The sequence below is a fragment of the Eulemur rufifrons genome, chromosome 8 (assembly GCF_041146395.1).
Source record: "Eulemur rufifrons isolate Redbay chromosome 8, OSU_ERuf_1, whole genome shotgun sequence".
Lineage (NCBI taxonomy): Eukaryota > Metazoa > Chordata > Mammalia > Primates > Lemuridae > Eulemur > Eulemur rufifrons.
The window spans coordinates 10,722,886-10,739,914 of record NC_090990.1 but is presented as its reverse complement, the minus strand read 5'-3'; the positions used below and the strand labels follow the sequence as shown (position 1 = coordinate 10,739,914).

Genomic DNA, 17,029 nt, shown 5'->3' with positions numbered 1-17,029 from the left:
CCTGGCAGCTCTGAGGACAGACAGGAAAATGCCACTGGACCCCTCAGCCTGGCAGCCACCCTCTCAGCTCCCTGGTGGGAGACAGCCCCTCGGGACCCTTGGCAATCAGGGCAGTGTCTGAGCTGTCGGGTTCCCGTGTGGGACTAGTGTGCCCCCGGGCATCCTGAGCCCATCCTCAAGCTGAAGCCTGAGGCGCCCAAGGCACGTTGGTTCACTGAGCATCTCCTCCGTGCCGGAAGCCCTGCGGGTCCTGGGATTCCACGCGCCTTCAATCCCTTCCCAAACCCCGGCTCACGCCCCACCAGCTACTCAGCATTTCTCAAGGGGGTGGGGGGTGCAAAACAAGCTGCTGATTGTGATCGGTTCCACTCTGAGAGTGGAGGAAAGATGAGGCAGAGCCCCACGCAGGTGGAGTGGTTGCAGGTCCTGGACAAGAGCCTGGGCCTCCTTCTTCCCACGCCAGGAGCCCCCACCAGCCCAGGCCACACCCTGTGGGTGGCAGTTGCGGGAATCTTGAGTGGTACCTGAAGCAGGAGGATGAACTGTGGGAACCTCTGGATGGGCTTCACCATCAGCCCGTAGAGGGTGACGCGGTCCGGGCTGCACACCTGCCGCCGCTGTTGGAGACAAGGTCCCATCATTCAGCGCCCCAGGGTCCAGACACGATCCCCGTCCTGGGCTCCTCTCCCCAGGCCCCAGGTCCCTGCTCAGCCTCGGGGGCCTGGAGAGAAGAGCCAAGGGAGGGCCCTGATTTCACAGTCAGGGACCACCCCCGCCCCCCCACCAGTGCCCCCTGCACGGCCCCTCACCCTCAGGAGACCAACACAGTCATTTTAAGGGCTCTGACCTAAATGCACGACTGGAAAATCCAGCAACTTATTCAAGAGGTCAGAATTATAGAAGTAGCCAAGGCAACCATTCCCTCCACTTAAACTAAACACAGGCCGGGCCAGGGTGAAGGGCGGGGCACAGGGGACTGTCCTGTCTCCTGCATCTGTTCAGCCCTCCACCCACACACCTGTCACCTTCGTCCTGGCCCTCATCCCCTGCAACCCCACAGCCTCTCCATCAGCCTCCACTTCCATCTGCCCAAGTTCAAAACTCTTCAATGGCTCCCCACGGCCTGAAATATTACATCCTACCCCCGGCCTGGAAGTCCAGGACCACCCTAACCGCCCAGCTGGCTCTCCGTGTGCACACTCAGGTCTTCCCTCCTGGACTCCCCAACAGGCAGCAGTGCTCCCAGAGTCCAGCCAGACCTGCCCACTCCAACCTCCTGCCTCTGACCTTTGCCCCACTGTCCTTGTACCTGCAGTACCCTCTCCTCTGTCTCCAGCTGTCACAATCCCACCATCCCCTGCCAGGGCCATGTCAGATAGCACCCCCTTGAGAAAACCCCTCCCGACCCAGTGTCCTCGTTGACGGGGTCAGCGGGCTCCCCTGCTGAGGTCCCAGCACGTGCTGCCTGTGTGTCTCCTGGCACCTGGGCCACCTGCACCCTCTGCCAGACGGCAGGCCCCCCAGGCTCCCTCTGGGCAGAGGCTCTGTCTGGCCCACCCCCCTGTGCCCACCCCAAGGAAATCGGGGGAGCCTGGCCACAGCTACGCGAAGACTCTGAAGTTTTTCCAAGCCCTTTAATCTCTCTTCTCTCATGGGATGCCCAAGATACCCCTTTGAGGAATCTTCCTCATCCTTTTACAAACGAGGAAGAGGAACCAGCTCAGCAACACCCGGAGCCGCAGCCCTCCAGAGGCAGGCCCGAGACCGCGGGCTCACCCTGCAAACCCGCCTGCACAGCCAGGCCTCGCAGGCCAGGGTCGAAGATAACACCGATCTCCCTTCCTCCCTGTCACACCTCTAGGATCCCAAGCTGTCTACAGACACCTTGACTCTTTATACGCCTCCGCCCAGCGGGCAGGAGAGAACGATTTGCTTCCATGGGACGGGGCTGCCCCAAGGGAAAGAGGGGAGGTGTCCAGGCCAAAGCCATGAGGTGACACCCAAAGCTGGGGCCAAAGTGCCCCTCCCTCCTGAGTAACCTTCCTACCCCCCCCACCTCCAGCCAACGCCCTGGTGAAGGGGCCCCGGGCCACCCTCGAGGCCCACCTTGAGGAACTCGAGGAACGCGGGCTTGGTGAGACAGGCCTTCTTGATGATGGACATGGCATTGGTGAAGTTGTTCACATAGTCGCTGTACACGTCTAGCACCATGGACTTGGAGAACTGAAACAAGGCACAGCCGTGAGCCGGGGAGGGCCACCTGGATGCAGGGTATTTGTCCACCCTGCACCCCACCCTCACTTGGGACCACAAGCTGAGCTGACGGCGCAGCCTGGACGACCTCAACAAGCCCTTGAGGTGAGTACACCCATCACCCCACGTAGGCGAGGATACCAGGCTCAGAGAGGTGGAGAGGCCGGCCCGAGGGCACAGGCAGGACCAGGCAGTGCCACGAGAGCCCAGGGGCCTTTGCCTCCCAGGTCTCCCTCCCCAGCGCAGCAGCCCAAGCCCATGGGTGCAGGGAGGAGAGGGCCAGCGTCCCTGGCCTCGTGCTGGGCTGTGTGCCCGGGTTGAGCTGCCCAGGGGGCATGGTGTGCCTGGAGTCAGCCAACCCTCTCACCTGAGCCCCCTGACACAGTGGCCCAGGATGTCAGATCTATTTAGCAAATCTACCGAGTGCAGTGGTTTTCAAAAAATAAATTTTTTTTTAGCAGACCCCAACTACCTAAAACAGATCAAAAGTGGAGTTCCACCAAATGGACCCTCCCTTGCCCCATGAATCTCTGGGGCCCACAGACTTCAGTTTGAAAATCCAAGAATTCAGTGCACCCCTTCATTCCACAGATGGAGAACCCCAGCCCAGAGAAGGTGCTGGACCTGCCCAAGGTTACGGAACTAAGCAGGGCCCAGAACCAGGTCTCCTGGATCATGGTCCAGTGCTCCTTCTCCGACACCATGGGGCATCCTCTTAGGGCCAGGGCTGTGGTCCGTGCCAGCATTTCACAGAGTGAGGGAGCTTGCAACCTGCCAGGTGGCTGGCCACAGTGGCTAGGAGGCCACCCAGTCTCTAGGAGGGGCTGCCACCTGGGCAGAGACAGAACAGCAACCTGGCTTCCGAGGGACCAAAGCCCGGCAGACACCTCCAAGGACACTTCAAGGTCCTACACCCACCCCAGCTTAGGCCCGGAAGACACAGAGTCCTGGCCACCTCTGGCCCCACTGGCTTGGACAAGGGGACCCGGCAGAGGCAGGAGGCTGTACTGCATGACCCCTGGGGTCAGGCTGGCTGTGGTTTTACCTTGGTGGGCTGAGGAAAGGGTTCGGGGACACCTACTGAGGCCACGAAGAGGTCCCCGATCTTCTCGGTGGAGTCCCACTCGGCCACACGGGAGGACAGGGCGATCTGGAACATGGAGTGGCAGTGCAGGATCTCCTTCACGCGGAAGAACACCACCTGGCACTTGCGGGCGCTCAGCACCTTGGGCTCCATCTCCATCAGGGGGTTGCGGTAATCCTGCCGAGGGCGCAGGTGAGGCCGAAGGTCAGGCCACAGCCTCCCCCTCCGCCCCCACCTTCACGCAGCACTCGGCCGACCACGGTGGCCTCCTGTGGGGGGCACTTATCCCTCTCTCCTCATGCATCGTTCTGGAAGGATCTCCATGACTGTCGTGCTCCTGGCCTCCCTTTGGCCACCCCCAACCAACCCCCTGTGACTTCCGTGTTGAGTTGGGGTGAAAGCCTGCAAGGGGCTCCTGCAAGGGGCTCCTCGGAGGGTGGCCCTGTGTGGCTCTGCCTGTCACTGAGCCCGTCTGACAGTGGTGAGGTCGCCGTACGCTCCCTCGCTCCGAGACCTAGCGTCAGCCTCTCCAATCAGCTTTGTCAGAAACAGGTGACGTTTTCATCGCTACCTGCCTGATGCCCGGGCTCCCTCTTTATGGATCCAGACTCGGGAAGGGAAGACGTGGGTGTCAGCACCCTGCTGCCCCGACTACTTCCTCTCCTGACGGCCTCACTCCCACAGCCCACGGCACCCCGAGGAGTCACCATTTCAGGGATTCAAACTACAGCCCAGGTCGACACACCTGGTCGCGGCACACGAGCATCTGCTCAGCAGTCCCTGGGCCTCCTGATGGGAGAAAGAGGGGCGATCCTGCCTCTCGCCCGCCTCTAAGAGCCCCAGGATGATGGGGGGACACAGCCTGACCCAGGGGTGCACAGAGTGGCAAGGAAGACCCAGTCCCTTCCAGCACAAACGCGGCCGTATGCCCTCCACTCTCCAGGAGTCATTTCAAAGAATCCCAGTGTCATTTCAGAAAACAGTCACTCCCGTGAACACGAGGGCCTCAGGGGTTCTTGGTGCCCCCATCTGGAGGTCCTACCGTCCCCACGAAACAGTGCTAGCTTTTGGCCCCTTTCCCTTAAAACTGCCCACAGTCCCCAAACACTCCCTGTAAAGTGTCTCTCTGGGGTCCTCCCTGCCCTCTCCCCAGAGACCCCCGAGGACCCCCTGAAGTCACACCTGGAGTATCCGCTTCAGAGACTCCACGTAGCTGCCTTCGCTCTGTACGATGGAGCCCAGGATGTGCCTCCGGACCACCTGCGCAGGCCAGAAAGCACCGTCAGGGCCTGGGGGGGGTGGGGGCTGCCCTCCCTGCCAGAGCCCCCACCCACCTGAGAGAAGTGCCCGTGCTCCCCAGGCCGTGGGACGGAGGAAGGAGGGCACACCCCGGGCAAGCCCCTCGGCACACGCACATCTGGGGATGGGGGACCACAGCCTCTCCTGCGTGGTGATAAGAGACGGCCTCCCCCTTTGGACAACTCTAACAGAAAATTCTTTCTTGGACTGAACTGAAACCTCAGCGCCCACCACTTGCTGTGCACTGAATCCCTGAGCAATCTTTCTTCCACAGGACAATCCTGAGGGTGCCCTCCCCGCCCACCGGCGGTCCCTGCTTCTGGCTAAACAGCCCCAGTCCCTTCTCCTTTCCCTCTCGCCATCCTGACCTCTCCCCGCCTGAATCAGCACCTTCCAGAAGTACAGCCACAGCAGGGACCGCCGCCCCCAGCTGCAGCCTGACCAGCACCCAGTCAAGCACGGCGTGACTCAAGCCTCCCTCACCTGGATACGGCAGAGCGGTGGCCCCCAGCTCTGCTGCACACTGCCATCACGTGGGGATCCTACAGCTCCCTCCCCAAACACTCTGAGTTGGCATGGGGTGCCCCTTGAATATCAGGGACTTTTAAATCTTCCCAGGTGACTCTATCGTGCAGCAAAGTTGGGATGTCACTCACAAAAGGAGTCACATGTGGGGTGTCCGAGGGGGCAGCCTGTCTGCCTTGATCCAGGGTCGGGAGGGTGACTGACCCTTACTCTACCCCCATGGGTGTTCTGAGAGTCAATCACACACCCCTAGGGCCCCTCCCCTGCCCTGCTCGCCTGGCACCTCCCTGCCTCTGGCGCACCCTTCTCATCTCTCGCCACTGCCCTGCCCGTGGCCCACACGGCCCTGACAGATGGGCAAGGCCACCGTCCTGCAAGCTGTCCCACAGCTGGATGCACTGTTGACAATCCCCAGGCGTCCAGGCGGCACCAGGAGCAGAGTTCTAAGCCTCGCACTCGGACGTTTGGGCCCAGGTAACTCCTCGTGCTGGGGGCTGTCCTGTGCCTCCTGGGATCTTTAGCAGCTGCCCTGGCCTCTTCCCACCAGACGCCAGCAGCAACCACCAAAAACGTCTCCAGACTTTGCCAAATGTCTCTTGGGGGGTAAAAATCGGCCTCGATTGAGAGCTGACTGCTGGCCCAAGTAACTGACGTTGTCTGACCTAGGAAACGCGTGGGGCTGCGGGGCAGAGAGCACCAGGCGGCACCAGGAGGGGAGGCCTAGACTGTGAGCTGGAGGCAGTGGTCTCCCCCGCCTCCCTGACACAGCCCCCTGCACTGGGGCGTCACCACCTCAAATGCCATTCAGGGAGGGCAGGTGGTGCGTACGAGGGAAGTCGGCGGAAAGAATGCCGCGAACCGGAGAGCGCGTGCCCGAGAGGAAGCTGCTCCTCCTCGGCTCCGGCCAGCTGCTGCCGGCAGGGACCTGGGCCAGCGTGGCTCTATCCTCCTGATTTCCAAAACAGGCCAAACATCAGGATTTCCTGCCAACCAAAAAATGGGCAAATCCTGCTGCCCCGACACATCCTAACAGCCAGGGGAACCAGGGATCTCACCCGCTATTCGTGGTTGGCAAAACGCAGACTGGGAGGGGGGAAAGCACGCCTGGGCCACCCCGACCTCAGCACGATGCTCTGGGAGGAGGAAGACATTGCCGAGAGCCCCGGCTCTGGCAGAAGCCGGTGGCAGCTCTGAGGCCCAGGGTGGGGACAGGTGGACCAAGGCGGGGGCTCCCTGCGATCCCTCCCTTCACATAGCGCCTTAGTTAGAAGCAGCGATCAGCACCCGCTCTGGTTGCCATGGGGAGAGGCCAGCGCTCCAGACGCTGGCATCCCCCTTCCCCCCAAACCACAGCGTGGAGGCCGTGTCCAATCTGGAACGCCCTCGCAGCCAGCTGCGAAGAGAGCCCAGGAGGCCCCACCCAGACGGTCACTTCCCCTTCAAGACCCAGACCAGCGGGGCCCCAGGGAGCAGGCTGGGACCCCCCGCCCGCTTCAGCCCCCACAGACCTGCTGAGGGCTCAGGCCGTCTGGCATGGGGCCCAGCTCCGGGGCTGGGGGCTTGATGTCCGAGACACTGACCTCCAGGAGCCCCATGTCCTCCTCCTCGGAGTCACCTGGAAAGTCAGACAGGCTGATGACATGGGGACAGCACAGCCTGCTCAGGCCCCAGGAGCTGAGAAACCCCCAGACCAGCCCTGGACCTGAGTCCAAGGGCACAAGCAGCTCCCAGGGCCACACGGGGTCACAGCGACTCACTGGTGCACTCTCGGGCGTCCCCTGCTACACCCAGGGCCTGGAACAGCCCACCCGTAACACACACGCATGAGTGGGAGCAGGTGAGAGAGCCAGGGAGCAAACGGAGGGGCACAGAGCCGCATCCTACGGGGCCTGGACTCTCAGAGTCAACTGCCAGAAGCCTCCGTCCCCGCTCAGGCCGCCCGCTCAGCCTGGCGGAGGCCAGCCACTCTGTCCCCACTGCTAGGCACTAAAAATAGTTTTCTTCTGGATGCCTGAAAGGGGGAAGAAAACACGCCCCGAGAAGAATGGGACAGCTTGACTTTACACTTTCTTTTCTAAAAAACTAATGCAAAGACCTAAAGGGGAAAAAGTTCCGCTGGAGTCTGACAGGGAACCCCGGGCACAGGTCAGGTGGGTCTCGGATAGAGGATGGAGACAGAAGGAGCCCCAGGCCTCCAAGACAGCGGGGGAGGGCAGGCACGAGGGTCCTGGGAGGGGTCCGGCCCCCACATGGGGAGGCACAGGCGCAGGGACCTGTGACCCCAGCGGCTGGTGCCTCTGACATCCGGTGGCAGCTGTGGGCAGCAGGAAGTGGACGCAGTGGGGAGGCTGGAGCAGAAGGAGAAGTGGCAGCAACCCCAGGGGGCAGAGGGAGCAGGGACACCCAGGCAGGCCCTTACCTGAGCAGGAGACAGAGGAGGAGGAGGAGGAGGGACAGCGGACAACAGCGTGGGGGTGGCCCTCCTGCCTGGCCCACATGACGCCCCGGGCATCGCTGCGCACCCAGCACAGCCGCCGGCCCCGCGGCTTCCTCTTCCCCCACGCGCCGCTGGGTAACATTCTTGGCCTGTGACTCGAGCCCTGCCTGGCTATTAATAACACCCCTGGGGGAGGGTCACTTTAGGAGGGAGCTGGCTCATGGGCGGGGTGGGGACAGTCCAGGCCAGCCTAGGACTGGGGAGGGTGACCCGAGGAGGGCTCCCAGACAGCCAGCCTGGCCACTCTGTCCTTTCTTAGAGCCATCCCAATAAGTTTAGAATGGCCACCCGGCCTGTTCCCTCCCTTGTTGGGGGCCAGTGGTCCCCCAGAAGTCAGGGGAACGCAGACATTTACTGAGTACCCAGCCTATGCCAGGCACGTACACGCCACACCAAACGCAGAGTGGTGGGGTTCAACCCATTTTACAGATGAGGAACCTGCCACTCGGGAGGGGAAGAAGTGTAAGGTGACAGCCAGGAGGCACAGAGCCAGGACGTGACCAGGTCACCGTGAGGCCATAATGGCACCAACGCCTCCACTGACTAACCAACCACCCACCTGCCCAGAATAATGCCTGCCACACAGGGCTCTCTCCACACACTACCTGTCATCCTCACCACGGCCCCAGAGACGGATGCCATTATTAGCCCCACTGTACAGATGAGGAAACTGAGGCACAGAGAGGTTAAACTACAGAACTTTGCAAGAGGGTGCAGGCTCTCACAGTTCTCCCTGGCTTGAAGCCCACGTTCCTTCCGCTGCACCAGGCTGTGTGCTGAGGGTGGGCGGCAGGCTCCCCCCAAACAAGGCCTCCAAGGAGAACTGGCACCCCCAGAATTCCGCCCACTGACCCTTAGCCCACTGTACTGACATTTCTTGTCTCCTTGTCTGTCGCCCCAAAAGACGTGAGCTGCGTGAGGCAGGGGCTGGGTCTCCTTGACCCTGTGCCCCCGACCCTGGGAACACACCATGGGCCCTGCCCGGGCATTCTCTGGGGGAGGAGACCAGAGCCCTGGTGGGGACCAGGAGTAAGGGGTGGGCACCTGAGGGGAGCTTCAGGGGAACGGGGGGCCAGGACATGTGTTCAAAGCTCTCCCAAGGCCTTAGGACAGTTCCTGGCATATAGTAGATGCTTAATAAAACTTGTTGCATGAATGATCAATCAATTGCTCAAATGTGACCATGGGACACTTCTGCCTAAAATCCTCTAATGACCCTCCAGTGTCCTTAAGATCAAGGGCAGATGCACAACAAGGCCCACAGAGCCCGTGCTGACCGGGCCCTGATCTCTCATCCTGCCCTCACTGCAGCCAGATAAGGCCTCCTCCATCCCTTCCCTGTGTGTCCTCAGGCAAGTGACAAAAGCCCTCTGTACCTGTTCCCTCTCCTGCAGCATGGAACGTGAGAGTCCTCTGTACCTCGTTTGGTGCTGACAAGGATTAAGTGAGGAACTGCAGGCTCTTAGGAGAGTGCCCGGCACGCGATAAATACGCCATCAATGCTAACTGGCGTGAACACCATTTCCCGAACGTCTCAGACTTTCCCCCCTCCGGGCCTTTGCACATGCTGGCTTCCTCTGCCTGGTGACCTGGGCCGCCTCCTCCTTCCCTGACCTGAGTCCACCTCACTTCCTAGATGCTCCCCCAGGGTCCCCACCGTACCACCTGTCAATCTGTCCTGTCATTTCCCATTTATGTGTGGTGTGCCCCACTATGCCAGGAGCCAGCCCCTGGAGGAAAGGCTGATAAATTCGTCTTGGCGTCCCCGCATGCAGCACAAGGTGTGGCACTTAGTAGGTGTTCAATGAACATTGGCTGGGTGGAGAGATGGGTGGATGGATATGGGAGGCAGTGAACAGGGACGTGCAAGGATGAGGCCCAGTGAGCCAGACCTCAGGGGGCAGGAGGCCCAGACAGCCATGACAAAGGCAGGGCAGGGAGGCCGAGGGAGAGGCCCACCTCTCCCAGAAGAGGCAGGACATGCCTCCAAGGAGCGGGAAGCAAGCTGGGACAAGGACATTTGTGACTCCGCCCCCAACCCTTACTGCCAGAGGAGGCCAGACACCCACGTGGCACCCCCACCCAGCATGATCTCAGGGAGATGGGGCAAAAACTCACCCTCTCCCACCCCCCAGCCTAGAGCTGGGCACCAGACCCTACTGGCCCGAGCAGTGCCTCACCGAGGACATCCTTCCTGTGCAGAAAGGTGACCTTGCGCATGACGGCCATCCTTGTCTTCTCCAGCCCATCCTTGGTCCCGCTCTTGGCGGCCTTCATGAGCTGGGTCATCTGAGCAAAGGTAGAGAGATGCATCAGGGAAGCCAAGGGAGGGCCTCGGACACCTACCCCCAAGGGCCCCCCACTTCCCCGGTCTCGGCCCGGACTCAGAGGACAAAACCACCCAGCCACTTCCCTCCCAAGTCAGTGAGCAGAGGCCAAGGACAATGGTGGGGGTGAGACGGTACATTCATGCCCTGGAGGTCTCCCCACAGGAACCCTCTTTATGGGCAAGGGGAGGCCCTAGCCAATTTTAGGGGAGGCTGGAGGCCTGGAGTCCTGGGCCCCAATTCAAGTCCTAGCTCTGCCACTCCCCAGTGGCATGACACTGGACAAGTCACTCAACCTCCCTGAGCCTCAGTTTCCTCAGGTAAAACCAAGGTAACAGCAATATCCATGAGCACTAAACAGCTCAGGTCTGGGAACGCACTCTGAACAGCAAAACGTGCCGTACAAATGCTGGACGTGATTTTAGGAGCAACTAAGAAGAAGTGCAAACACACTCTTATCCCATCTGCCGAACCCAAGTGAGGAACCCCAACCCTTGCCCCGCCCCCAAAACGGCCAGGTTTCTTACTGAGCCACTGCCTGGGAAAAGGGAGGAAAGGCTGAAGCTGCCGGAAAGCAAGATGCAGCTTCCCGTGGCAGGGCCGGGATCCGTGCACACGGCTGCAGCAAGCTAAGCGGTCCCTGGAGCTCGAGGAGGACACGCGCCCAGGACAGGGAAGCAGACACCCTGGGTGCCGGGGGAGCCCAGGCCTGAGAAGAGAGCTGCTGGCCCCCCAGCGCCAGCCCCAGCCCTGGTGTCTTTTCCAACACACAGCTGCGGCGGCACCAGCCAATAGAAGGTTCTGCAATGATGGAAACGCTCTCTATCTGCACTGTCCAATATGGGAGCCACTGGCCACATGTGACTACTGAGCCCCCGAAATGTGCCGGTACGACTTAGGACTCTAATTCCTAATTATATTTAATTGTAATTAATTTCAGTTTAACAGCCACATGACTATCATCATGGACAGCATAGTTCTAGAAAAACCTTCTCCTTTCAAAAACTCCCTGCAGAAGGTGGGAGCAATAATCTGGGGGGGGCCTGGTCCCCCCATTCTCACCGTCTCCTCTGACAACCCCGTGGTTCCCCACTTAAGGGCCCAAGCACTTCTGGAGGTCTGGGCAAGGCAGGCAGGTGGGGCACTGTGCGCGGACAGGCAGGAGTGGTGGCTTTTCAGGAACAAGGCCTACTTTCTGGAAGCCACCAGCAGCGAGAAAAGGGAAGGAAGTCCCCAGCTCCTCTTACATCTACAGGGTACAATTCTGGAGCCACAATACACGGCCTTCCTGGGGCAGTGATCATGGACACCTTTGGGAATCTAGTGGGAAGGACAGGTGCTGACCCCAGAAACTGCCCACGGATGCCCGTCCTTCCCCGGGGGTCACTACCCCAGGGACCAGAAGCCTCTGATCCAAAGCCCAGCTCCCGTCCTGGCATAAAGTATCAATAGGCTGTCCTGTGAACCCCCCAGAGTGGTGTTTGGGGGAATCACCTGAGGCCTTTCTCTTGGCATCTTCCTGGGCAAAAGGCAAACACCCCTGAAGGGTCCCTGAGTCAACCTGCTGCATCCACCTGGCCACACAGCGTGGGACTGTGCCCGGGGGAGGCCCCTGGTCTTAGACTCTGCCCTTCACTTGTTCCCTGCTCCTCTCGGAGCCTCGGCTTCCTCAGAGGTTAACCCTGCCCCACCCTGGGTCACGGGCCTGGCGGGAGGTGTCTGTGAAAGGGCCTCACAGGCTCTAGTGTCTCTCTTCCTCTTCCTCCTCCTCCTCCTCCTCCTCTTCCTGGGAGGCCCCAGGTTCTGACAAGCTGCAGGATGGAGAACGCCCAGGCTCTGGCATGTGGCAGACCCGAATTGGAACCCCAGTGTGACCACCAGCCAGGTACTTGACTTGCCTCAGGCTAAATGATGGCAGAGAGACAGCTGCCCCAGCGTGCCATGGGGACAAGACGGTCAGGCACAAAGGTAACAAAGGCCACCGTCCACGGAGCCCCAGGCCAAGCACAGCTCCGAGCACCTGACGGACCTGACCATCAGAGCCCCATGCCCACCCTGGGGGCTGGGGCTATTAATGCCCCCTTCCACAGGCAAGGAAACCGAGGCTCAGAGAGGCCAAGGGGCCTGCCCAGGATCACACAGTGAGGATGTGGTAAGATTGGGGTTCGAACCCAGGCCCACAGGCCTCCAAAGCCCAGGCTTACGGCCAGGACTCACAGGAAGTGGTCAATTAATGGAAACTACTATTTCAGTGTCATCATTATCCAAAAGTCTGAGTCCAATCTGAGAAGAGGGTGCTGCGCTTTCTCCTACACACTTCCTCATCCCGGATCTCTCCGAACAGCCTGGAGGGGTAGGAACGTCCAATGTCACCAACACTCACATTTTTGAAAGTGCAACCCAATCCCACCCAGCATGGTTACTAAATGCACAGATTCCTGGGCCCTGCCCCAGACCTACAGAATCAGCACCCCTGAGGGTGGTGCTCAGGAATCTGCATTTTGATGAAGCACCCGGGTGATTCTGAGGGCCCTGGAGTTTGAAAACCCACCCGGGAATGCTTATGGACCCCCGGGCATCTTTCACTTGCGGGTGGAGAGAAAGATACAGGCAAGAACCCGGAAGGGAACACGTGGCTTAAGGCCTCGACCAGTTCCAGCACAGACGCAAGTGCAGCCAGGTGCCAGGTGTCAGGGCAGCCCTGGGGCTCAGAGGCAGGTGCTGGAGGCTCAAGCCCACCCGAGGTCCCAGGACAGCAGGAAAGCCCCCTGGAGGTAGCTCAGCTGGAAGCGGCCCATGCAGGACGTGGGGGGGACAGACAATACCTTCCAATCGTACTTGTGCTTCAGCTCCTGCATGTCTCTCCCCCCAACTCTCAAAGCCAAGATGTCTCTCTTAGTCCTGGCGTATCTCTCCTTTAGCCTAGTCAGGTCTGGAGAAAGCTGGAGCCCCCAAGCGGCCAGGCAGAAGGAGAGCAGGTGAGAGGAGCAGGCGGGACAGGGAGGAGACAAAACACAGACAACAGAGGAGAAAGGAGACTCAGGTGAAGTGGTGGACGGTGGCTTGGGGCAGGCGGGATCTGGCAGCCCAGGTCCCAAGCAGCAGTCCGGCCAGGTCCTGCCTGGAATCTGTTCCAGCCGTGTCCAACCCCAACATGCCAGGCGGCTGGGGGCTGGGTCTCTGCAGCAGGGAATCCAGATGCCGGGGAGGGGAGGCGGGAGGGTCACAAGCCCAGGCCCCCCCCCCCCCTCAGGGAAGAGGAAGAATGTTCTGAGGATACGGACTGTGTCTTCTCCTCAACCTTGTAGCCCTGCACAGGGCTTGTAACATGGAAGTTCTCAGTAAGTCTGTGAGATGGATGGATGGATGGCAGGTGGATGGACGGGTGCAATGGGGGGTGGGGGACAAGGGAATGAATGGGTTAAGTGGACAAATGCATAGAAAGATGGATGAATAGGTAGAGAGATGCTTGGGCAGATGGACGGACAACAGACAGATGGATGGGTAGACAGGCTCACGGATGGATGGATGGATGGATGGATGAACAGATAGATGGACAAATAAATGGATGAACACACGATTACATTTGGTTAGGTGATGGCACAGCTGAGCAAATGAACAGATGGATGGTTGAAGAGACAGTCACATGAAGGAATAAAAGGATGGATAGGTAGGTGAATGGATGAAGGCAGTGCTGTGTTGGTAACTTTAACTACCAGTTCTCCAGGAAAAGGAGCCCTGCTCTGTAGCATTTCCATGGCGTGAATACTCCCGCCATGGCCAATTTCAAGCTACCAAGGTGGCAGCTTGAATGTGGATTTGTAGGAGAGATGCACACAACTGGTTCTTGAGTTTGTGTGAGCTGGCACAAGCTGACTCCAGCACACAACTGGAGGAATGGGTGGATGGATGGAGAGAAGGATGAGTGAGGAGATGAAGGGACGGATGGAAGGATCAATCGATCCATCCATCGATGAACAACTGGATGGAGGGATACAGAGATGACTGGCTTACAGACCAGGAGGATGGATAGATGGACAGAAGAACAGGATAGTCAAATGCATGAATTGTATGAGCAACAGTGATACTCGGTAAAGTACACAGAAGACCAAGGCAGGGGCTACTTCCAGTGAAGCAGACAGGTAAAAGGATTAGGAGTCTGAGCTTTGGAGGCAGGTAGGCCTATATTCCAATCATGGCTCCCGCTTCCCAGCTGGAAACGTCTTACCGCTCTGAATTGTAGCTTCCTCACTGATAAAGTGGCCACAGTAAGAGCTACTTCATAGGGTTGTTAAGAAAATTAAATGGACACTACATGTAAAGCCCAGAGCTTAGTAAGTACTCAAAAGATGGAAGCCATTATTACTGTATTTTTAAAATTGTAAGTACTCCATATTTGTTGACTAGATGGATAGTTGGATGGGTGGATGGATGAATGGACGGATGGGTGAATGGGTGGGTGGGCAGATGAATGGATGGGTGGATGGATGAATGGGTGGATGGGTTGATAGATGAGTGGGTGGATGGGTGGGTGGGTGGATGAATGGATGGGTGGATGGATGAATGAGTGGATGGATGAACGGGTGGATGGGTGGATAGATGAGTGGGTGGATGGGTGGGTGGGTGGATGAATGGATGGGTGGATGAGCTATTTTCATCTGTGTGTGATGTTGAGTTCTGGCTCTACCAACTAACTTACTGGCTGTGTGACCTTAACCTCTCTGAGCTTCTTATAGATTTTCTGATCAACAAAATGAGAATCTTAATGACAATAATACTGGCCACTCTAGGGTATGAGGAAAATTAAATGACAATGCTTTGTAAACTGTCCCATGCCAGGCAAATGTTCAGTATCCTTAGGAAGAGAAGTACACAGGACACAGAACCTTCTGAATGTTACCCAGACTCCCAAAGAACTGGAGAGTTTGGGGCTTGTACTGACTCAACTATGCATCTATAAAAAAGCTTAACACAATGAAACCATAGGCCCTGGGCCTCCTGGTGCCCCTCTCCTCTCTCAGGGCCAGAAGAACTAGAAAATGTTGGGACCACAGGTCACTTGCTGAGTTGGCCGATCAGAGCAGGGGTGTGGACAAGGCTGAAGCCACAGCTGGCATTTCTGTAATGAACCCACGAGTTCTGCATAGTTCCTTGCCCAGCTGCATCACAGAGACCTCGATTGCAAAGGGGTCACAGTCACAGAGTGAAAGAGTTCAGTGCAGCCCATCCTACAACTGGAGAAAACCTCCCACTGACCATGGGTAGCAACCAGCAGGATAACTTGTTAACGTAACAGCATGGCGTGGCCGCTTACGTTCGGGTCAGGTGCTTCTAAGGAGGTCCCTCGGCAGACCCCTGGGTCACTTTCTTTGGCAAGAGCCCGCTTGCCTAGGGCTGGCCTCCCCAGACGCTTGCAGCTGGGCAGGGCGCCAGGCCCACAGTCAGACTCTAAGGACAGGACAAAACACTTCCGCAGACCCCTGTGCCCCAGTGCCCCGCAGCACACACAACACACAGCCAGGCAGGGGCGGCCCTGAAACATGCAGCTGCTGCAGTGCCAGGTGTGTGAGCAGGTGCAGCTGGGCAGCTAGGAAGGGTGACGCACCACAGGCAGGGCTCAGCACGCACCCCTGGGCAGAAGTGGGCACCACAGGAAAATCCCCTCCACAAGCTCCTGTCGCCTGGGGCCTGCTGGTCAGGGAGCAGGTGGGCCTTGGTCATGGCCAAAGAAAGAGTCCTCGTGGTTAGGACAATTCCAAGAACTATGCCACATAGCTCGTCTGCTGAGAAAGGGTCCAAAGCCCCCAGCCTGAGCGTGTGACGGACACGAGCTCACAGGCAGTCCCCAGGGCCAGGCCATGGTGAGGTACGGCCCAGCATTTTTTGGGGTGCTCCGTGGGCGCCTTGCACTCCCTACGGCCAGAGAGCTGCTCAAAAGGCCAATTTTCAGGCTTTATGCAAACTCTGAACCAGAGTCCCTGGGAGAGAGGTCCTGGCAGCTGCGATTTCAAACAGGTACCCACACGACTCTGACGCCCATGCGAGTCTGAGGACTGCCACTTGAGAGCCCGAATTCAGCGTCTCCATCGCCCCTTCCCTCCGAGAGATGCCTACAGTTTCCTCCCAGTCCCCGGCAAGAAGCCAGAGACCTGGGACAGTGACCATAGACATGGGAGAGGAGGAAGGATGCCAGAGGCTGAGACTCAGAGGCTGGACCAGGACTCAAGAGTCCCATCTGGTCACACCGTCCAGAGCAGGACTGAGATGCACGGGTCCTGCCCACATGGAGAGGCCACCCAGGGGTCTTGGGGATTCAAAACCAAAAGCATAACCTCTTCTTCCCTAAAGTGGTGTGCGCTCCTGCTTCTGAGCTACACGGAGCAGAAGGAGGCCGTTCCTGGGCTTTTGCCTGGGCCGTTCCGCCAACCTGGAACACCTTTCCCATCTCCTCTGGCTCCTGACCCCGGCTCCTGCTCACCTCTCCGAGGCCGCCTTGGACTGATCTCATCAGCCCCCACCCACGTCAGGCATGTGGCCAGGCTGGACTCAAGCTCGTGTTTACATGGAGGAATTTTTGTCTTCATTTTTGACAAATTGTTTCACATTCATTATCTCTTCCAAGACCATAAAGGTTCACGGAGCCTGAGTCAGGTCCTCCTGTTCCCGTGTATCCCAACCCACAGGCAAACATATGTATTAGGCACACAGTAGGTGTCATGAATTCTTCACTTTTAGGCTGGCAAGACACGAAGGCCGGTTTGCACAGCGCAGCCGCGGAGGCCCATCCCTGGGAAGACAGGGGCCCGGCCTGCTCAGAATCTGCAGAGCCCATCGTGGTCTGAGGAACGGACTCTCAGGTGTGGGTGCTGCCCTGGCCAGCATGCCTCTCCCAGAGAGGACCTCCAAACTCAGAAAAGGGCAAGAGGTGCCAGGAGAGTCTTGGAAGCCTGCAGGTGAGGTATAAGCTGGCCCCGTAATCCCAGCCCGACCTGGGCCCCCGCCAGGTGGCAGGACGGGACACAGGTGGAGCTCTCCTGCCTGTCT

The 17,029-nt window shown here is 58.9% G+C and overlaps 1 protein-coding gene across 5 annotated transcripts in view; it reads right to left on the bottom strand.

Annotated features, from left to right (window-relative positions):
• Nucleotides 1-17,029, bottom strand: part of ARHGEF10L (Rho guanine nucleotide exchange factor 10 like) — a 105,323-nt gene that overhangs the window by 61,698 nt on the left and 26,596 nt on the right. For 2 of the 5 annotated variants that reach the window (XM_069479412.1, XM_069479411.1), the window contains exons 7-12: nt 9,839-9,947; nt 6,670-6,776; nt 4,520-4,597; nt 3,335-3,514; nt 2,107-2,223; nt 525-617 (exon numbers count right to left, since the gene is read on the bottom strand). In XM_069479412.1, the coding sequence (XP_069335513.1) occupies nt 525-617; nt 2,107-2,223; nt 3,335-3,514; nt 4,520-4,597; nt 6,670-6,776; nt 9,839-9,947 (684 nt within the window). Of the gene's footprint in view, nt 1-524; nt 618-2,106; nt 2,224-3,334; nt 3,515-4,519; nt 4,598-6,669; nt 6,777-7,580; nt 7,741-9,838; nt 9,948-12,810; nt 12,928-17,029 lie in introns of those variants that run through there. The other 3 variants (XM_069479410.1, XM_069479413.1, XM_069479414.1) reach the window with 3 other exon arrangements.